The sequence below is a fragment of the Salmo trutta genome, chromosome 13 (assembly GCF_901001165.1).
Source record: "Salmo trutta chromosome 13, fSalTru1.1, whole genome shotgun sequence".
Lineage (NCBI taxonomy): Eukaryota > Metazoa > Chordata > Actinopteri > Salmoniformes > Salmonidae > Salmo > Salmo trutta.
The window spans coordinates 53,147,572-53,170,665 of NC_042969.1; the positions used below are offsets into that span (position 1 = coordinate 53,147,572).

The 23,094-nt window shown below is 40.5% G+C and overlaps 1 protein-coding gene across 2 annotated transcripts in view; it reads right to left on the bottom strand.

Moving 5' to 3' along the window:
- nova2 (NOVA alternative splicing regulator 2) overlaps positions 1–8,008 on the bottom strand; it is a 57,632-nt gene extending 49,624 nt beyond the window's left edge. Inside the window, exons 1-2 of one of the 2 annotated variants that reach the window (XM_029772503.1) lie at positions 7,112–8,008; positions 5,144–5,218 (exon numbers count right to left, since the gene is read on the bottom strand). In XM_029772503.1, the coding sequence (XP_029628363.1) occupies positions 5,144–5,218; positions 7,112–7,268 (232 nt within the window). In that variant the 5' untranslated portion in view covers positions 7,269–8,008. The remainder of the gene's footprint in view (positions 1–5,143; positions 5,219–7,111) is intronic. The other variant, XM_029772504.1, reaches the window with a different exon arrangement.
- Between the last annotated feature and the right edge of the window lie 15,086 nt (positions 8,009–23,094).

Consider the following 23,094-nt stretch of genomic DNA (forward strand, 5'->3'; position numbering starts at 1 on the left):
CTACACTCACACTTTGACTTGAGTTGCAATAAAATAGAGACATCTCTTGCATGTGTATTGATGACTTCCTAGCATGTGTTCAGGAGCGTCATGCTATTTCTAACGAAGAGCACTGGTTGAGGGAGATGGTGAGAGGGGTGCATGCAGGCAGAAATAAGAGGTTTTGGCATAGCTGAGGGAATCAGCAGATAATTAAGAGAGTTCATTATCTTTAATCAAAACACTCACTGGTCCTGTTATAATCTCATTAATCGATGCACCCTCATTTGTTGTGTTTTCTGTGACTGTTTGTTTGTGGGTGGATGGCTGTGTGTGTGTGTGTGTGTGCAAAGAGTCTGTTTGTTAGAAATATAGTTTTCTAAGCACTGCTGTTCTCCTCAGCATTCTCCAAATGTCACATCCTGACCATAGTAAGATGTAATTTTCTATAGTAGAGTAGGTCAGGGCGTGACAGGGGGTGTTTTGTGGTTTTCTATGTTTTCTATTTCTATGTTTAAGTTCTAGTTTTTCTATTTCTATGTTGATGTTTTTTTGGGTTGATCTCCAATTGGAGGCAGCTGGTCCTCGTTACCTCTGATTGGAGATCATATTTAAGTAGGGGTTTTTCTTCCTGGGTTTTGTGGGTGATTATCTTTTGAGTAGTGTTTGTTTCTCTCTGCGTCACGGTTTGTTGTTTTTGTAAATTCAGTTAATTTGTGTATTGCAAAAGTTTCACGGCTTTAATAAAATGTGGAACTACAACCACGCTGCACTTTGGTCCGATCCTTTCGACAGCTGTGACACCAAATCATAAAATTGCACCATTGGCACCATCTGGGACCTGGTCTGTTGAACCCACCCAAGGGTGATATACAGAGAGCGCTTTACACAAGGAGGAAATACGATACTTTCCATTCTAACTGGGAGTAAGGTCATAGCAATGAAATCATGCATAGAGCTGGGACGGCCTTTTAAAGCAAGTTATAGCATTGTTTTCTCCCGCACAGCAATGCCTGACAGTAAGCCTGCCTGCACTGAGTGTAAGAAGCAGCAGAACTGCCTGCCTTCTGCACTGACCCAGATTCCCAATAAAGCCAAGACTGACCTCGTTTTGATTGGGATGGGTCTACTTTTAACCAGCCTCAATTAATAATGGAATGAATAAATAATATCAAACACAAATGGGTTCTGCTGCTTCACATGAACCCTCATACAAACTACACAATACAAGTACACACACACACACACACACACAAATACACACACAGACAGGTGGACATACATACATACATACATACATACATACATACATACATACATACATACATACATACATACATACATACATACATACATACATACTGTATATCCATATAAACATCTCATAAACAGTTAACACACACCTTTCACACACAGTGGGTCACTTCTTTACACAGAAATTATTTTCTAATTGTCTCTCTCTTTAATATTTTGTTATACAGATTTGCCTGTATCATGGCGAGTCCCAGTCGCTCAGATGATAAACCTGCATGCAGCCCGTACTAATCAAGCATGATGACTGTGCACAGTTGCTCGGCTACTCCTGTCTAGACAATCAGCACGCATTCTACATCGATCTCTGATAGGTAACATAAAACCAATTGCTCTAACCCTGTCAGATATATTTCCCCGACGCTGTCAGAAAATAGCCTAGTCAGGCTAGGGCACAAGATCCTCAGATTGAATTAGTACGTTTTGTGAGAAGATGCTTTGTGCTGAACTGTTGTGAGTTTTAAATAATTGTCTGATACATCCCAGTGAGGACTGTGGATGGATTGATTTAAATGAGCATAGACCTGAAAGAGATGTGATCCGCCCTAAGCAGATGTTAGGCATCAGGATTGTGGTTCCTGGTTGCCAAGGGTCTTTGTTTTCTTTCCTCTCACACAACAAAAACAGGGACACATCCCAGCAGCTACAGTTTCTGCAGGAACACAGTCATTTCCCCTCACTTGTCACTGGTATCAAAAAGATACTTCAAGATTTTGGCAATGAGACCCTTTATCTACTTGTGGATACCATTTTTATGTCTCTGCGAGCAGTTTGAAGGAAGTTGCTAACTAGTGCTAGCGCAATTGCTAACTAGCGTTAGCGCAATGACTGGAAGTCTATGGATATCTGCTAGCATGCTAGTTAGCATTGGCTTGTGAAACTACCTCTAACTTCCTTCTTACTGTACACAGAGAGATGAAAATGGTATCCATGACTCTGACTCTGGGGAAGTAGATAAATGGCCTCATTGCCAACATCCCGAAGTGCCCCTTTAATGGAGGAAAATCAGTCACCTATTCTATGTGTGTGTGTTTTTATGCGTGTTTGTGTATGCGTGCATATGCGTGTTTTAGATAAATGCTTCCAACTCACCACTCCCAATGTGTTCTATTGGGAAAACAACAAAGTGAGCCAGCTAGGTCAGAATGCATCCCGCATGTCTTACTCCTAGTATGCTTGGCGTTGGATCAGTGTCATTCGTTCGAGGGTGTGTGTGTGTGTGTCATTACGTGTGTATGTAAGGGGTAGCTCCAATAAATAATGAATAGGCATCTGACATAATAAACTAGTTTGTAAACACAGCAATCTGTTGCTAGGGGCTCCCAGGAGTCCTGGAGCCCAGAATAGGCTCCATCAGCCTGGACGGTTCAAATCTGGAGATCTGGTGTTGGCGGCTGGGTGGGCTTCTGGGCTAGGCTAAAGCAATGGGGTGTTGGAAAAATGCAATTCACTTAAGCTGGGGAGATTGTGTGGGGGAGCGGGCCTTGGTCTCACCCTCCACTCCTTTTGTTCAAGTTAAATCTCCAAACCAGTTAGTGGACAACCACCTGTCTTGGTTCTATATGGGAGCTACTCTGAGTCAACCCTAGAACATGAATAAGACAAAATAAAAAGTATTTCACATCTGTAGCCATTCTGTTGTCTGGGAGTGTTTTCAAGGTCACCAGTTAATCTGTATGAACCTCCTAGTGGCTGTCCTGTTTCTTATGTAGCCAGGCGCTTAATGTGTTTCGGTTTGGTCTAACCAGTGTGTAGCCTTTTCAAAATGTCCCCCCTTCTAGTGTCCACTTTTGAGCCTTTCCGGACACGGCTATCTGAACTACGCTAATGCCCATACTGAGTGGCACTCCTTCTCCAGCGCGTGAGTGTGTGAAAGGCGCTGTGCATTGTTCGTCGAGCACGGCTTTTTCGAGAGGGGGCTAGATCTTCCCCTCTGCATCGCTCTTTTCATCGCTCTCATCCATATTCATCGCGAGGCCTCTCCTCCACTCAGCAACCCGCCGGAGGAGACAGGCGACTCCTGCGCCCAATTGTAAGCCACCATTTCAACCGCCCCAACCCAAACCCCGCCCTATACAATGGGATTTTTTTTTCTTTGACGCAGTGCTTTAAAAAAACAAAAAACAGATGATGAAGAAGAAGCAGCTCCCCCTTCATGTTCATGGTAATCGATGGGCAGACACGGCTGCATGCGGTTGCTGGGGGTAGGTAGTCAATGGCAGCTGGCGATTGATGAGGAGGTGGGTGGAGGTTGAGAAGAGGGAGCAGTCGTGATGGGCTGAAGGAGAGCCATGATTAGCATGGATGGAGAGAAAGAGAGCGCCGTGCTGCCTAGAAACGCTCAGCTGAAAAACAGCCATGCCGCAGAGAAGTGTTTCGGCTACAACAGCCCGGGCTAACACACACTAGGTGGCTACGAGATTGGTAGGCGATGGGCAAAGCTTACATTTGCTCTTTGTTCATAGTGCTCCTTCAACATCATTGACAAATTAATTTGCAAATGTTTATGCAAAGCCTCTATAAAAACCAGCTCTGCTCTCTTTTGGGGTTTTTCACTCTGTGAAAGTGTGACGCATTCTCCTCAGCACCAAAGGTTCAATCCAGGGAAGGTAAGTCACTTAAGCATGCGTGAGAGGTGCTCAGCTCCGGAGGGGAAAGCATCACAAAACACTAGCGATGCGATCGATAACATCAAAGGCCCTGTCCTATAGACCGACGGCTCAGTGCTCTGTATGGTATCTGCCAGAGGGGGAGGGTTGGGGAATCATCACCCCCCCCTCCCATCATTAGCTCGTCTGGGTGCTCGTCATCCTCGCACCCCCTCTCTGTCCCCCCTCCCCGGACTTATTCACAGTCTCGTCACGTCATTTGGCAAGGGCATTAGAAGGCCTCCTCACCACTATCCACTAAAGCCACTTTGGTGCCAGTCCATCCATTTACGAAATGACTTCTACATATCATATTATAGTGGACAGAGGGGAAGATAATGTTTTTATTTATAAGAGGGGAATATAATGTTTTTATTTATAAGAGGGGAGTTGGGCTGAAGACCTATCTTAATATGCGTCCCATGGGTATGCAGTGGGAGCAAGTCAAGCATCTGGATTGTAAAATAAATCAAACCAAGGGAGTCAGTGATTTTCCCCCTGATAAGAATGTCACCTTTATGTAACATATAATCATGATTTACAGCCTCTATAGGCTACAGCACAAAGCACTCTCAGACAGAGATGAACATTCAGTAGAGTAGACAATATTTAGAGAACACAACATTCATTGAGGTTCAACTATGTCTAATCTACTTTATCGTCATTCCCAATCAATCCCCCCTTCAACAATTTCATGCAAAGGGAACGAAGGTGATCATGTTAATTATGAAATTATAAACAACCAATTGAATATACACAATATATCCAATAGATATGCAAATATTATACATATGATAGCTCGTTAAATTCCACAAATATGAATAGCATGGCAAAATAAGCATGGCAGTTTAACATGAAAATGGATGCTATGGACTTAATTATATAAAACTTAAACATATGCCTACATTTTTTTGCAGATGATATGCTTAGAATCAAAGCTTCCATGATAGTCCATATACATAAGATGCTTATGAATTGAGATATCTTTAGTTCAACAAAAGATGTAGGCCGAAAATGTGAAATCAGATGTAAAGGTTTTCCAAAATAGTTTCAGAAAAGATTGGGTTATTGTTGTCTTCAGACTATTTTTGCCTTTCTTTAGGAACTATTCATATCACTGTCAAACTGCTATAGTAATATTGTAATTTAGTAAGCGAATAGCAAAAGAAAGTAGTATAACAACAAAATCAAAGTGTCTCTCTTACCATGTGCCTCAGAGTGTGATTCCTGGTGAGGGAATACAATGCCTTCAGTTTCAAAAAGGGGCTGCAGGAAGGCCACTATACAGGAAGAGGAAGCACATTGTGTGTGTGTGGCAAAACTAATGTTATCACAAATGATTATGAGGTACTGTACCCCCCTGTAACTAGCTTCAATGTCCTGAAGTCTACTACTGGTTCTGTTTAACTACTACTGGTTCTGTTTAACCCTGCACATGAGGCCTGTTGATTAAGCTATTGGGCTCCAATATGGACAGGCCGCCAGCTAGCCTACATACAGTATCAATGGTTGCTCTGCTATAGAACACAGTCAATCACTTTTGGGTATTATGATCATGAGGGTATTATTTAGAAAGGTCTCAGTGAAGCTTTAGTTAACCATTTCTGAATGTTTGTGTGTGATGCAAATATTAAAACATCAAAGCTATTGAAGTGGTTGGTAACACTGAACTCAATATAACCGACTGCTATAACGCTTTACTCGTTAAGCATGTACGAGCCTTTATAATGTATTCTTATCAAGCTTGTATCTTTCCAGGATATTGCTCTTTATATAATTTCCGAGACAGTAATTACAATGTGTAAACAAAAACAATCTCATTGAGTAGATGTGCGTGTGTAAATATTTTGACTGGGCGTCTGTTGACTACAATACTCCATGGGAAAGTGTGGCTACTGTACTCTAGCTGTTCTCATAATCACAGACATTTCATTTGGTCAAATGGATGAGATGTGTGTGTTGGTAATGTCTCCCAAGAGTGCTGCATGGTTTTTAGATATGTGCAGCTGTGCATCGATTCCTTTTAACAAAGCTGTCTCACTTCATTTCCTTGACAGCATTTAACCATTGCAGTGCATTATGGGAAATCACTTTTTTGGTCACTATATGCTTATTTCTGGTAGTAAACAATATCATGATATTGTTATGTGTGTGGTAGGTAGGTGTGCCACCCTAAAATGCCTATTCTAAAACTATTTTTTTTTACCTTCAAAAATGTTTTGTAGGCCTACCAAAAGTCCACGAAGACAGGATAAGTGAATACTAATGGTATAGTAATAATGCCAGTAGAGGATGATAATCCTTGGTGCATGACAGCATGTAAACAAAAACCAAATGGTGATTACCTACAGTGACATCCATGTTTGATCCAACCAGTGAACATAACCATGATTGGAATGTATTCAATGGCAATGTAGTCTTTCTTTTAATGAGAGTTGCAGTATTTTTTAATGCTACAATGACAATGATGCATAAGCAGTGACTGCATAATAGCAGATGACAATGTTGCACTGAAATGGCGACATATACTGTTAGCTCCTGTGTTAAGGCCTACTACTAATGGTGTCTGTATGAACGTTACTGTCTTCTTGAGCAAATGCAAGCAAAGAGACTAGCGTAACCTAGCCTATGTGACAGATTATCGACTATCACACGAGTACACGTCACAAAGCAAGGGATGTGAGCGCGGTCAACAATGGAATGTTTTTCAGTTGTTTGTAGTTTCGAGACTGTTTTGTTATTTTGGACATCCACCATTTCCTTTGCGTAAAACTCAAAACGGGTGAAATAAAATATGAATGAAATAACCCTTTTAGGTTCAAGATAGCACCTTTGTTTTTCTAAGAGTGTACATGAGACCTGAGGGTTCCCTCCAAATCAGCACCCTCTCACTCACCCCCTTCATTGTACACATTCCATCAACACAAAGGATTTTCCTTATTTTGTAAATAGATGCAATTAAAAAAGACTACAACAAGATGCAATATATTTGAAATGTTGCTTTATACATCACTAAATAACACTAGTTTTAGTGCTATGTTGAGCCATGCTACATCAAGATAATAATCAACCTGCCATCCTTTCCTTTTTTCGGTGCTACCCAAGTGTGCGCATAAGGATAAACTGCCTTCACACATTCGAGATAATCCCTCGCATCCACATCTTTTACTTACCTCCCGTGTTTGTGCGTTTAGTGCTGCTAGCCTCGGTTGGGGTCTCTAGCGGTCTTTTACGCGAATCGGGGGGATCCGACTCCATGTGCGGCTGTTGATTGTGATGGTGAGGATTCAAGAAAATCCCGTTTTGTTGTACTGCCCCGCCGGCCATCATTTTTAAAGTAGGTTGGGTGAAAATGCGTTTATCCCTTTATGCAACGTAGCCTATTGAAAAAAAATGTCTTTAAAAAGACGAAGCGATTCAGAAATCGAAAATGCGTATATTCTTGCAAATGAAATATCTTGCGCGTTATCCTCGCCTTTTCAGAGAACACCGAGATGCTACGCAGAGTATGGGTTATTTGTTCTAACGGAGGAAGACGATGCTTGCGCTGCGTATGGAACGTAACCTCAACAAAGATCCAATGAACAGATAAATGATGTCCCGTTCCAGATACTATAAACGTGTTGTAGAAAGTAGGCTAATTTAATCTTCCATTAATTTCTTCATGTGTTATTTTACTCCACTGCAATAAAGCGCGTATTCCTATCAGGCAATGGAGAACGATGGCGCTCCTCTCCGTATTGCGGTTAGGCAATGGTCAACAAAATAAAAGATCAAAACAAAAATATACAGACGACAAAGAGGTTAAATAAATAAAGGGAAAGGAAAAGTGCTGAAATAAAAATATGGTGTTCTATCCGGTCCTCCTTTCGTGCATGAAGACACCCTGCAGTTGGAGGGCAAGAGGTGGGTTTTCAGGAGGGTCCAAAGGGAAGAGAATGCCGAGAATGGATACAAAGCTAGAGGGAGATGCGAATTGTTTGTAGTCTCTCAGGAAAGATGCTGCAATCTTTCGTTCAGAGCATCCCTTCGCTGACTGACTGTAGGAGCGCAGGGTATCGGGTGACGTCACGAGGATCAGAATCATCCCTGTCAAATGTTGAGAAAACGAGCCGCCCCTCTCGAAACGCGATTGGATGAACTGATTTTCTCCGGCAAAGAGAGTATAAAATAAATGTCACATGATAAAGAAAGAGGAGGTGTCGGGGACAACTAGGTCAATGCTAGAAGGGATACAGATTTAGTCAAATTAACGTCAAAAGTTGATTCTTTGTTTGTTGTTGCATTTTAGCTAACCCTAACTATTTTCCTAAATTTAACCTAATTATCCTAACCTGCTACGTTAATTATCCTAACCTGCTGCGTAAGTTCTCCTAACTTGCTATGAAAAGTCAAATCTGACAAAAGCTGTATCCCATCTAGTCAAAACCGGACAACTAACCGAGGGTCGATGCACAGGAAGATGTACAGGAAGATGTAAATCTAGGCTGATTTGGAGCCGTAACTTCTAACGGCGCTCCACAGTGCCTCATTCACTGGATTTCTTATCGTGCACATTTTATAAAAATAAAAAACAGCCACGATGAAGTGGCTTAGTCATAGAATACCATTATTATTATTATTATTATTGCCTATTAGGGTAGGCCTAATTATTATGTTATTCGCCTATGTTATAGTGTAGACCTACAGCCTATAATTGCCATAACAGGGTTGACTAAATAGTTATACATAATTACACCCCTTAACAGATTCTAAAATAAACCTTTTCAGAAACTGCTATACCTATAGGAAAGGAAACTTGGAAGTATATAGTAGGCTACTACCTGTGTGGAATCCAGCCATCTCCGTGTGGAAGAAACCAAATGGAGGTGATCCTCCGTGCGCGCGAGCACTCCGAGCCGGGCTTTACTGCCTCTGTCACACACATACACTCTTGCCGGCACACACCCTCTCTCCCTGTCCCTGTCCAGTCCTAGACAGATGCTGAGCGCCCCTCGTGCTCCTCTAGATTCTCGTCAAGGTGACATTACGTCGACCGTGGCCTACACACAAGCAGGGATCTCACACGATTTCACATTGCTGTGAAATTCTCAGCGTTGAGCCATCTCGGTTTTCTCCGAGAATACGCCGCTTGATGTGTAGAAATACGTGGCAAATCCAAGGCAGATGTATAAAAACACTGTATTGGACCGCCAGATTTCGGATAAGAAACAATTGCGCATTATTCCACTTTCTTAAAGCCCGTGTTGTGGACCTATACTTTTCAGCTATCTTTTTAGTGGTTGCCTGCTACAGTAATATGGAAAATATAAAGTACCCTAGCCCATACGCTATTTTTACAATGAGGCATATTAAGAACATTCTTTGGGTTTTATAAGGCAGGACGTATAGGAGCTAACAGCTGTTATAGCCTAGACTATTCTGAAGCGTATCTGGGTGTAAAGTTTCCTAGATTGCTTAATAAAAAATGTAGGATACTATCTGTACCTGTTGCTAGAAAGGCTGATTATTCAGGCGATGCACAACATATGATATACATGTATGATATGAAATATGACAAGGTTTCAATGGGTTCCTCATCTCAGGGGCGGACTGGCACCAGAAATCGGTTCTGGCATTTCTAACACACTGGACCATTTCCCCCCCTTGAGGCCCCCACACCAGAATATTTAACTCCTTGAGGCCCCCATTATTAGCCAGATAATTATAATTTTGCTTCAATGAAAATGAGGGGGTTGGGGTACACACACACACACAAGCTAAGGAACTGCAGTTCTCTCAGATTACCATGGAGAAAGAAAAGCACTCATTACAGCTGTGACCCTTTGGCATTATTCAAAACTCTGGACTGTCTAGGCAGGCAGTAAGGCTGACTATAGCTGAGCCCAGGGCCGGCCCTAGGCATAGGCGACATAAGCGGTCACTTAGGGCCCCCGTCGAAGCTCGCATCCACTGCAAATGTACTTTCTATTCCTGTGATATGTGGTTGTCCCATCTAGCTATTTTAAGATGAATGCACTAACTTTAAGTCTGCTAAATGACAAACATTTCACTCCTCCCCATGCAAAATGTGTAGAATTGCAGGAAACTTGCTTTAAAACTGCAACATTTTCTCTATGCGCCATTGCAAAATGTGTAGAATAGCAGGAAATCAACTTTCGAAATTAAATCTCTCCACCGTAAAGAGGGGGGGCACTAAAATATTTTGGCCGCTGGGTGGGAGGCCCCCCAACCAAATCTCGCTTAGGGACCCTAAAAGGCTAGGGCCGGCCTTGTCTGACCCTACTGAATTGCAGATGGAGCCTGTCGGATTGGCTCCCCATGTGGTAACTAGGGTGAGGAAGCAAGATTGGACTGTGAAAAAACACCAGTTATCTTTTCTCATTATTGTTTTCACATTTAGATTTTTTATTTCGTTTTTTAGACAAAAAAATACAAATTATATGCTGTAGACTTTTGATTTTGACACACAGGTTTCAAACAATTATGTAATATCAATCAAATAAATCACATTTTATATGTGTCTGCACATTTTAAGTCATAGGTCACAATAGAAGTCCCCCTAAAGAAAAGTGTCAGGCCACAATGCCATGAGAGCACAGCAGGTCCAATAGAGGGGCAGATGAGACTGGAAGAATCTTTAACATAGCATGGTCTGGTACAAAGGCTCCTCTGAGAAGGGGAGAATAACAGAGATAAGAAATATGCAATAAGGAAAAGCAAAATGCTGTGTACAGGAGGACAACTTAAATACCAAAAAAAGTGCAAACATTGGACAAGGCAATTAGAACGATAGTAAACTATCAGGAGGTTGATAGAGATCGTTCATGTAACAATGGCAACTAGATCCAATGCCACCATTAAAATAACTGTTTTTTCAGTGTGATTTGGCACGTATTATGTGTAGGTAAAGCCACCAATCTCAGAATTTTCCCATCACAGCATTTTATTCATCTGGTAATTTTGGACAGATGGCCCGGGGTAAACCCCTCCATTCCAGCAATATGGGTTTATGAGCTTTCACATAAACCCATGTGGCTCTCCTTCTGTGCTAGAAGTAAAAGGCTAAAGCCTGCTTGATGTAGACCAGCAGCGGATGATTCTCCATGCATAACCCCCATCCCATTGTTTGGAGGGATCCCCATCTGCCCCCTCCTACACGGTGTTCGGACTACTGTTCCCTCCTGACCTGCAGCATTAAAGGAGCCAGTCAAATAGCCACATCTGGTGTGATCATCTTTATGTTATTTAAGTTAAGTCTTCATTATGTACTTTTATTATTTATTTTCATCATTATTAGTATTAATAATAATTGTATTATTCAACTACATGAAAATTAGGTTAAAGTTGTATGCAAGAGTTTTATTATTAAATTGTATTGTTATTTCCTGTTATGTTTTGTAGATATATTTCATGTTTTTTCTGGATCCTTGATCCCAAAAAATAACTGTTTTAGAATCTACAAACCCTCATCATTTTGCATTGTAGTCCTATCCACATTGTGATTGGTGAAAGTAAAAGTAGGCTATCAAGAGCGGTGGAACTAGGATTATTATACAATGTCACCACCTAGTGGTTAAATTGAGGACACAGTTTATTTTACTGCTAAACTACTCTAGATACAGTATGTAGCAGCATCCAGCTGCAGTCCCTGACAGACATGGCCCCTGACTAATGTTAAACCTTTTAGGCTACTAAAACTACTGCTACCGTTTTGTAAGATCTATTCAAAGTACAGGTTCTAGGCCCATTTATAGGGAACATTCAGATATTTGAAAAAAACAAGCTTAGTTTATTAAAGGTTAGAGGTTTAGGTTTGCTTGTTCGAACCAGATTAAGGCTACAGTAAAACACATTGACACAAGTACACAAATATCTCAGTTCCGTTCACTGGATGGCTCTATCACTTTCAAAATGCTGCAGTGCTCACAGACTACTAATCTTGGACAACCAGAACTTGATTAAGATGCTTGATTAAGTTCTGAGACATGTTAGAAAATGTACAAACAAGAATAGTGACGTCTCCCCCGTCTCAATGGAAACTCTCAGCCAGTATCTGAAAAGTCCCTTCCCAAAATTCAAAAAATTCCAGTGCCTGCAAAATCATTATTTGTCCAAATGATTAGTGAGGAAAAATTGTGATTTGTCAAATGATCAATGACACTGATACAGTGAAACAAACATACCTCCTGAACAGATTTGACCACACCCCAAACAATTGCTCACCTGAGTGTTGCACCTGAAGAGATCTAAGCGGTGCTTTTATGATTAGTGTTATCTTGGGTCCTTGGGACATCCCTACCCTTACCCTAACCATAATCTTAACCATAACCCTTACCTAACGCTAACCTTAACCCTTACCTTAAAGGTGCACTATACAGAAATCACCCCGCCATTTCTTGGTTGCTAAAAATCGAATAGTTTGCCTAATTTCAGTTTATGTGACCGAACAAGCAGTAATTGTGTAGATACTCATTGTACCATCTAAATATTGCATTTTCAGCTGTTTGAAGCTGGTGTACAAAACCTAAAGTAAAATAACCAAAAACTAAACTTATAAATGGATGCATAGAAATAGCGCAAGTAGAACATATCTACCGCTTGTTAGACTTGCTTTCTATGAGCATGGCAGATCTATAACTTATATTTCTACGTGAATTTGGTCGGGTTGCCAAAAAAGTGACATATTTCAGCTGTAAAGGCATAGTGCAGTCAAAAACTGAATTTTCCAGTGTTTAATATATACCACTATGAGTTGGAATAACACTGTAAAATTATGACAATGCCCTTTTAGTGTAAGAGCTGTTTGAAAAGACCGCCTGCAATTTCTTCTGTTTTGGTGGGATGGGCTTTTGGCCTGCCTCCTGCCTATTGACATCACCAGTCAGTAAATGCGTTAATAGACCAATAAAGAGAGTTCCAAATCTTTATGCTAATAACAACTAGTTTTCAGTTTTCCCCTCCTCACGTAGACCACTCCCAGACAGTCCTAGCAAAATGATTTATTGAGAAATTGCTCTTTGCTATTAAAGAAGCTATTTTTGTTTCTTTTTGACCATTTTAATAGAAAGCAATCACAGTAATATACTTAACTGTTACCCAGAAAGAATTTGATATTGATACACAAACAGCTGCATTGGACCTTTAACAGTTTTACGTTTCAACTTCAGTGGGGTGATGGTCAGAGTTGGGACATCCTAAGGATTCCATTTTGACATTTTCCATGGGTTTATACATGTACCTTCTGCATGCCCACCACTAATTAAGGTCCCTTGTGAAACACTGACCAAAACATTTGTTCTGCCACCGTTTTATTACCACAGAAGCACTAGACCACTATTTAGCATTATTTAATGTAATAGTGTTGACAAATTTGAGGGATATTTATCATTGACTTTATCATTATTGTGTGGCAATAGCTGCGCAGGTAAAGATAATGATGCAGACTATCAGGCAGAAGCTGGAAAATGTAGAAAGGTGCACATGATTGTACACTAGGTGGCGCTCTTGTGTCTTTTTCTTTATCCATTTTTAATTGTTCTAATAGCAACAGCTGTGTACTTGTGGTACAAGGCCAATTGTGGTACATCGACACCTATAAAACATACTGAACATTGTGTATTTGTTGTATATTGCCAAAGTGTTGTTTTCTTTTCATCATCTAGTTTAGGGACAACATTATAAGCAAGTAATTTATAGATGTTCCGCTAAAGGCATTGATTCATCCTTATCATACATTTGTACATATATTTGTATATACTAGTATGTTTTAAGTGTGAAGAGATATAAATGGTCTGTTGTTGCCTTTCTAGCACAGAGACATTGTCCCCCACAGTGGATGTTGGTACATATGATATGTTGATGGAAGACAAATAGAGAGATCTTATGATCATGTACATGATATTCTTTTACCACTCTGTGTTTATTTTTCCAACGTTATTTTCTGTTTGGATTGTGTGGGAAAATGATCCCTGGTTCAATGCAGAATTAGGCAACCCTTGTCTCTGTCTTGGTGTCTGGATGCCTTGCATTCGCAGGCCCATCAGTGGGCCACATCCTCATTGGCTTCATCTTCATCGCCATACAATAACAAAGGATCAACAGGAGTGTTGTTCCCAAGTGAAACCCATTCTGACACATTGGGGCAGAATTCCTGCAGATTTTACATTGGTGAGTTTTTTTGTTTTATTCCACCCTTGGGTATCAATCACTAGACCACGGTTTCTAAAAGAAATTCAGCTCGAGACCCAAATCAGAAACGGACCATCCTTCTGTGACACAAATCGTCCTCCAACTACCCAAATTAAGAATAAATAATTGTGATTATAAATTGATTCTCATAACTCACCGCCCACCACTCACATGCCCAGGGCCCACTTTGGTTCCGTACCCATAGCCTACGAAAACCTGTACTAGACAATCATACACGTAACTAAGGCAAAGAAAAACAATCAACAAAACCCACAGATCTGTTAATAGTTTGAAACTCTTGAAAAAAAATTAGTTTGTAGACAATACAAATTGATTAAGTTTGTGCTGCACACTCAGATATGTGCTTAGGATTTTGGTTGTTTGTTTTTAGTCGATTATGTTTACTGATACCACATCTCTGCAGCACATAGCCAATTACAGTCATGTCCAATGGCACTGCGTGTTCTCAGTTCTCTCCAACAGACTGTTCTCTCCTTCCTGAAGTCTCCCATTACTGCAAGACCCATCAATCACACCAATTTAATCATGAAAGAAAGAAAGAAAGAGGATTTAATCATCACCATGCAATTGCATTGTAAAATCACCATTGGCATTTCAAAATGTGAGAAGACAGCTTTATGTGTGTTTCTCAAGACACTGTCAATTTGTAATGTACTTAAAGAGCCATTGAACACCCAGACTGGTACGTGTTTTTCTGTTGCTCATTAGAAAAACGAGATTTCAGTCTTGGAAGTGTTTCCTGACAGATTCCGCATTTGGTTAATGATGTTTGTTCCCCACGAGATGTTGAAGCCTAATTCACTTCCTCAAAATTCCCAGAATGAATGTAAGATAACTCAAGAAATCTGTAGTAAATTTGGCAGTTGTGCAATTTTGTGCAGTATTTCTCAAGTAAAAAAATTTGCAACATGTTTTAGTGCCGCAATTTGGTGCAGTATTTCTCAAGTAGAATTATTTTGCAACATGTCTGTAAACAAAGTCGGAGTTGCTGGGCAGGTCTGTCTCATGGTCTATGCTATTGGATAGAGTGCAATCACCGCAGCTGTTCACCCCATATTTGGGGCAAATGGACATCATCCCAGCCTTCATTTATCCGTTGTGACGCACATATGTTCCAAACTCTGTTTTTGACCAGATTTTCAAAGAGATTTGTTGTTTTTAAAGGCAGTTGCTCTTTATTAAGGCCGTGCAGTGCATGATGCTTGGCAGGAAATAATTACAGCAATGCTAAGAGGTCATTCCCATCTCCAAGCCTGTACTGTGCGCTGAAGAGATTGTCCAGAGGACTTACAGGGGCTTACATTTTCAAATTCACTTTTGACATACAATTAGCCATAACGAGCCAACTTCCAAAGCAAACCTGTTGATGAAGTACCTTATGTCTCAACAGTCTGACCATTTCTTTGTTTAGGGATTTAGGCCTGTCGCTTGTACGCTTCGTCATCATCCACCATTCTCTCTCTCGCGCTCTCTCTCTCCCTCTGTCTGTCTCTCAGGCTCCCCACTGGTGCAGAACACGGAGTTCTTGGAGGGTGTGTTTACAGAGGGGATAGGAATGCGGGAAACATGACCGCATCCTGAATCTGTCTCTGTCTCCTCTGGTCCCCCTGGACTCAACACTGTGGGACCAGCTGGAATCCTGTCTCCCCGGTGACCCAACAGTGTGACGAACCACGAGCCATCACCATGACGATGACACCAGCAGGAAGTGGGATGCGTCTTAGGGCTGACTTCCTGCTCCTTCTTTTTGGCCCATAATCATCCCATAGACCACCAAGTTGGAGCAGCCTACACTTTGTAGCTCAGTTGGTAGAGCATGGCACTTCTAACGCCAGGATAGTGGTTTTGATTCCCGGGACCACCAATATGTAAAATATATGCACGCATGCCTGTAAGTCGCTTTGGATAAACGTGTCTGCTAAATGGAACATTATTATTATTATTATTATTATATTATTACACTCCAGATGTACCTGTGGCAGAACCCTTTGAAAAACCCTTTGTGTTCCAAGTTTAAGCCTCTGTGGAAAGGGTTCTACACGGAACCCAAAAGGGTCCTTCAAGGGGTTCTACCTTGGGGATAGCCCAGTGGGGAACAGTTAGGGCCTTCTATGCCTAAGGCCTAAGGATTTATAAAATAATTGTAGTTTTAAACTGTAAATGTCCTTTTCATTTCTATTTTATCTTTTCAATAATATTTCAATGATATTCTAATTATATTATTATTTTCAATGATATTCTGATCTAATCTCTTTAGTTTGTCTTGGAAAGGGTTAATGCTGAAGAGAAAAATAAGATCGAATCAGGATTTTTCTTTGGCGGTCTCTGGAGTGATAAATCTGGCTAGCTAAGTGAGCCATTGGCTAGGCCCTCAGAAGTTAGATAAAAGGTGTCTGCCATTCAAATGTATTAGGGCAGAAGCGACTCGAAGGAGTCGGAGGTTCACTCCAAAAACTCTAGTCTGCACTCAACTCCGCGGATGTAATATTGTGGTGTTGAGATATACTGTACTTGGCTAGAATAACACCTACTGCAGCCGGTAGCTAGCTAGACTGTGGGAAAACTACTACTCGCTATTGCGCAGTGACCTGTCGGCCTTTGAGAAGGTGGACGATTCCATACGTTTTTGTCCGGTCCCACCTATTACAAGTCAAAATGTGATTGGTTGATTCCACTGTCACTCCAAAATTCTGCCCTAATAAAGTTGAATAGCAGATGCCTTCTATCTACAGTACAGTGACTTCAGAAAGTATTCATACACCTTGACTTACTCCACACTTTGTTGTGTTACAGCCTGAAATAAAAATTGAATAAATATTTTTTTTCTCACCCATCTACACACAATACCCTATAATGACAAAATGAAAACATGTTTTTATAATCTTTTGCAAATGTATTGAAATTGCTAAAATATCGCTAGACAGATTTTCATAGATTTTCAAGCCAATTTAAGTAAAAACTGTAACTAGGCACTCAAGAACATTCAATGTCCTCTTGGTAAGCAATCAGTGTATATTTGGCCTTGTGTTTTAGGTTATTGTCCCGCTGAAAGGTGAATTCATCTCCCAATGTCTGATTAAAAGCAGACTGAACCAGGTTTTCCTCTAGGATTTTGACTGTGCTTAGCTCTGTTCATTTCTTTTTTATCCTGAAAAACTCCCCAGTCCTTAACAATTACAAGTATACCCATAACATGATGCAGCCACCACAATGCTTCAAAATATGGAGTGGTACTCAGTAATGTGTTGTATTGGATTGGCCCCAAACATAACACTTTGTATTCAGGACAAAAAGTTCCTTGCTTTGCCACATTTTTTCCCCTAGTATTACTTAAGTGCCTTGCTACAAACAGGATGCATGTTTGGAATATTTGTATTTTGTACAGGCTTCCTTCTTTTCACTCTGTCAATTAGGTTAGTATTGTGGAGTAACTACAATGTTGTTGATCCATTCTCAGAGTTCTCCTATCATGACCATTAAACTCTGTAACTGTTTTAAGGTCACCATTGGCCTCATGGTTAAATCCCTTAGCGGTTTCCTTACTCTCCGACAACTGAGTTAAGAAGGATGCCTGTATCTTGTAGAGACTTGGTGTATTGATACACCATCCAATGTGTAATTAATAACTTCACCATGCTCAAAGGGATATTCAATGTCTGTTTTTTTGTTGTTGCCCATCTTCCAACAGTTGCTGTTCTTTGTGAGGCATTGGAAAACCTCCCTGGTTTTTGTGTTTTAATCTGTGTTTTAAATTCACTGCTCAATTTAGGGACCTTACAGATAGTTTTATTAGTGGGGTAGAGAGATAAGGTAGTCATTCAAAAATTATGTTTAGCACTATTAGTGCACACAGAGGGAGTCAATGCAACTTATTATGTGACTTGTTAAGCTACTTTTTCTCCTGAACTTATTCAGGCTTGCCATAACAAAGGGGTTGAATACTTATTCACTCAAGATATTTCAGCTTTTCATTTTTTATTAATTTGCCAACGTTTCTAAAAAATCTAATTCCACTTTGACATTATGGGGTATTATGTGTAGGTCAGTGATACAACACCTCAACTCTAACGGCTCAGCCTCAGGCCTGTATGATTCAGTTGGGCGCATTAAGACGCGATGCTATGTTTCTGTAATTTCTCTTGATTTTTGAGTTTGGTACAACATGTTGTAAGAAAAAAAAAACCCCACTGAAGGTCTAGGTCCAATAGCCATGGGACGCCATTGCGTAAAACCATTTTAAGTTCTAGGTAGAACCTTTTTTCTAAAAGTATACAGTCTGTCCTGGTGTTAAATTGCTTCAATGGTCTATGCTAATGCTATTCTACATTTGTACAAAATTATATTACATTTTGCCAATTCAGTGCATTAGGTAATTTAATAGGAACCACCAAACTAGATCACAATGAAATAATTAAGCAATTTGTATTACTGGGTAAAGGATCCATTCTGATACAGTGTATGTCATATAAATAGAAAAATACATTTTCTTTCATATGTAAATATTTTGTACTTAAAATTATTCCACATTTCAACTATGTAAAGAGAAGTTATCCTAGCTGGAGATCAGATTTCATGGAATGGATATGAATACGAAACCTTAGATTAAAATGTTTTACATCTGGTGAAAACAACCGTTTCCATAAATACAGCCCTGTTATCTTTATCCTCTCAACAGCACGTGTTGGGAAGCAAACCCGTGTATGAGATTCAAGGACACACTTTTGTTTTACAGAGGATATCACAAAATACTGTGGTAAAGAAAATTATGCTTGTGTGAATTGAAAAAGCCAGCACAATGAGACAGTAATTACATACAGTAAGAGGTTATTTGTAGCTCTGCATGGAAATTCACAATATCACACGTCACTGCTTTAAATGTATCCACTGTGTATCATTGTGATATAGTGAACACATTTTCATATGGGGGCCTACTATATTTTTTTCAGAGAAAAATGACTTAATTCCATCAGAGCATATGTTGAGACCAACAGCACGGGGAAAAGCACACTAAATGTAGTGTTGACTTTGACACAACACCCCAAAAGGGCCTTTGACCATTGTTAAAGATCAAGTGCGGCACGACAAAACCTGATTACGATGCTCAATAGCACACCAGTTTAGCATGACATCATGAAGGAAAGCAACAACAGACATTGTTTTCACATTTTCCTGATCACAATCTTATCAGGTGCACCTCTGACCAACCTGGACTCAAATGAGTATGATACGTCACATTTGGTATGGTATGTTTTAATTTGTGGATCCATTTCATATGATATGGTAGGAAGTACAGTGAGGGAAAAAAGTATTTGATCCCCTGCTGATTTTGTACGTTTGCCCACTGACAAAGAAATGATCAGTCTATAATTTTAATGGTAGGTTTATTTGAACATTGAGAGACAACAAAAAAATCCAGAAAAACCCATGTCAAAAATGTTATAAATTGATTTGCATTTTAATGAGGGAAATAAGTATTTGACCCCCTCTCAATCAGAAAGATTTCTGGCTCCCAGGTGTCTTTTATACAGGTAGCGAGCTGAGATTAGGAGCACACTCTTAAAGGGAGTGCTCCTAATCTCAGTTTGTAACCTGTATAAAAGACACCTTTCCACAGAAGCAATCAAACAATCAGATTCCAAACTCTCCACCATGGCCAAGACCAAAGAGCTCTCCAAGGATGTCAGGGACAAGATTGTAGACCTACATAAGGCTCGAATGGGCTACAAGACCATCGCCAAGCAGCTTGGTGAGAAGGTGACAACAGTTGGTGCGATTATTCGCAAATGGAAGAAACACAAAAGAACTGTCAATCTCCCTCGGCCTGGGGCTCCATGCAAGATCTCACCTCGTGGAGTTGCAATGATCATGAGAACGGTGAGGAATCAGCCCAGAACTACACGGGAGGATCTTGTCAATGATCTCAAGGCAGCTGGGACCATAGTCACCAAGAAAACAATTGGTAACACACTACGCCGTGAAGGACTGAAATCCTGCAGCGCCCGCAAGGTCCCCCTGCTCAAGAAAGCACATATACATGCCAGTCTGAAGTTTGCCAATGAACATCTGAATGATTCAGAGGACAACTGGGTGAAAGTGTTGTGGTCAGATGAGACCAAAATGGAGCTCTTTGGCATCAACTCAACTCGCCGTGTTTGGAGGAGGAGGAATGCTGCCTATGACCCCAAGAACACCATCCCCACCGTCAAATATGGAGGTGGAAACATTATGCTTTGGGGGTGTTTTTCTGCTAAGGGAACAGCACAACTTCCCCGCATCAAAGGGACGATGGACGGGGCCATGTACCGTCAAATCTTGGGTGAGAACCTCCTTCCCTCAGCCAGGGCATTGAAAATGGGTCGTGGATGGGTATTCCAGCATGACAATGACCCAAAACACACGGCCAAGGCAACAAAGGAGTGGCTCAAGAAGAAGCACATTAAGGTCCTGGAGTGGCCTAGCCAGTCACCAGACCTTAATCCCATAGAAAATCTGTGGAGGGAGCTGAAGGTTCGAGTTGCCAAACGTCAGCCTCGAAACCTTAATGACTTGGAGAAGATCTGCAAAGAGGAGTGGGACAAAATCCCTCCCGAGATGTGTGCAAACTTGGTGGCCAACTACAAGAAACGTCTAACCTCTGTGATTGCCAACAAGGGTTTTGCCACCAAGTACTAAGTCATGTTTTGCAGAGGGGTCAAATACTTATTTCCCTCATTAAAATGCTAATCAATTTATAACATTTTTGACATGCGTTTTTCTGGATTTTTTTGTTGTTATTCTGTCTCTCACTGTTCAAATAAACCTACCATTAAAACTATAGACTGATCATTTCTTTGTCAGTGGGCAAATGTACAAAATCAGCAGGGGATCAAATACTTTTTTCCTTCACTGTACTATTCGTATGATATGTTATGAACTGCAATTCGTGCAATATGTTACAAATTTGAAATACATATTATATGTTATCAATTCCCATTTGTTGTGGCTAACGTTAGCTAGGCTAGGGGTTTGTGTTAAGGTTAGGAGTTAGGTTAAAGGGTTAAGGTTAGGGTTAGCTAACATGCTAAGTTGTTGCAAAGTAGCTAAAATATACTAGGTGGTTGTTGCTAATTAGCTTAAATACTCAAGTTGTCCGTGATGAGATTCGAACATGCAACCTTTGGTTTGCTAGACGGTCACATTATATGGCAACCCATCCACATCAACCAACCACCCTCCTTTTGTTTGCGAGCTCTATTTCTTTTATGCCAACTTTTATTCTTTGACCTTGCACCCCACTAAAGGATGTGCGTTTGATGACACTTTAATACCATACCAAACATAAAATATTATACTAATTTGAGTGGCAAGTATTTTCATTTACTATGTTATGACTAGTCTATGAGACCAGGCTGCTCTTACAGTGTGTCCTACTGTACCATACAAATTAATGGGTTAATTTGGGTAAAAACTTACAGTAATTTCAAGCTTGGGTTCCTCAGAGAGTAATATAGTATACCAATTATTATATGCATGACAATCCCAAATACAGTAGCAATACACTACAAATATCAGGATTCACATGGGTTTATGATGCCAATGAATTAGCAATGGAAGATCTTGTTTCTGCAGTTTGTGTTTTATCTGTAGGTTGGCAGGACGCATTGGAGAGACCTGTTTGTGGTAAAATGAGTTGAAAGCAATGCAGCGTGATTTGTTCCGCCGATTCTAAGCGGTGCTCACTAAAGCAAGTGGTGGGCTGTCATGCTAAGATTACACAAGTGTAATAATACAGAAATGACTGTTTCGGTTACAGCATGGCCATTATTAAATCTGATTAAGAGGCCTAAGCCAATAACAACAACAAACATCAGTGGAATGGAATAATCTAAGGCTGTGATATTTTACTGGTCGTTCGTTCCCGGAGTATTTTTCTGACGAGAGCTCCTTTAGAAATAACATTTTGTACATACTCCAGACAAACCTAGTGTATGTCACTTGCTTACACCTCCTCCAGAATTTTCCACAGTTAGGTGATTCAAAATCAATTTTAAGACATAGCTTAATCTAATCTAAACACGCATTCGTATTTCCATATTGACTTAACAAAGTAGGTCACCAGGCTCGCTTTAAACCCAGTAATATCAAATAAAACATAACCTGCCTCTCGGAGATAAGACGCCCATTGTATTTGGACTAATGACCTTAATCATTTCCATGTCATTGAGCAAAACCATTAAAACCATGGAGGCAGAGTGAAAGGCTGCAGATGGCCTCAATCTGATCTGGGAAACATTTCACTGGCAGAGCTGTGATCACATCTGATTAGGAATCTCACTGGTTCATTAGCAGGTAAGCGGTGATGATGAGGGTGATAACCGCCTTGCCCTGCTTACTTTAAATAGGCACATCATGCAGGTCTTGCAATGCCAATGTAGCGTAGACCTGGATCTATTTATTTGTATTTTATTTCACATTTATTGAACTTGCTCTGTACTGTCACCATTAGGAGTTATGTCTCCCTGATATCTCAAGAACACCCACCCTCAGCGTGCAACAATGTGACAGTCCCATCGACGGTCCATCAGGCACAGGGCGGGGGAACAGTGGAATTACCCATCATCCTCATTCTCACATCAGGGAATGGTGTGATATTGCAGTGTGAATGTCATTACGTGTGATTTTCGGATATGACAGACAAGACACAAGAAATGTCAATGGTGACATTAATCTTAGGTGTTTGTTATTCTATCTATTCAAATAGGCACCAACTGCAAGACAATATACAGTAGCCTTAAGTGTATGACAATGAACATTGAAGAAAGACACCGAGACAACACTGTTATCAGGCCCATGGTCAACACTCTAATGCTTTTACGGCAACACATCAACCGTACAGTTGACCCTCCGACTTCGGTTTCCTGACATGATATTTGTTCAATGTACCATTACAGCAGACACAACACAG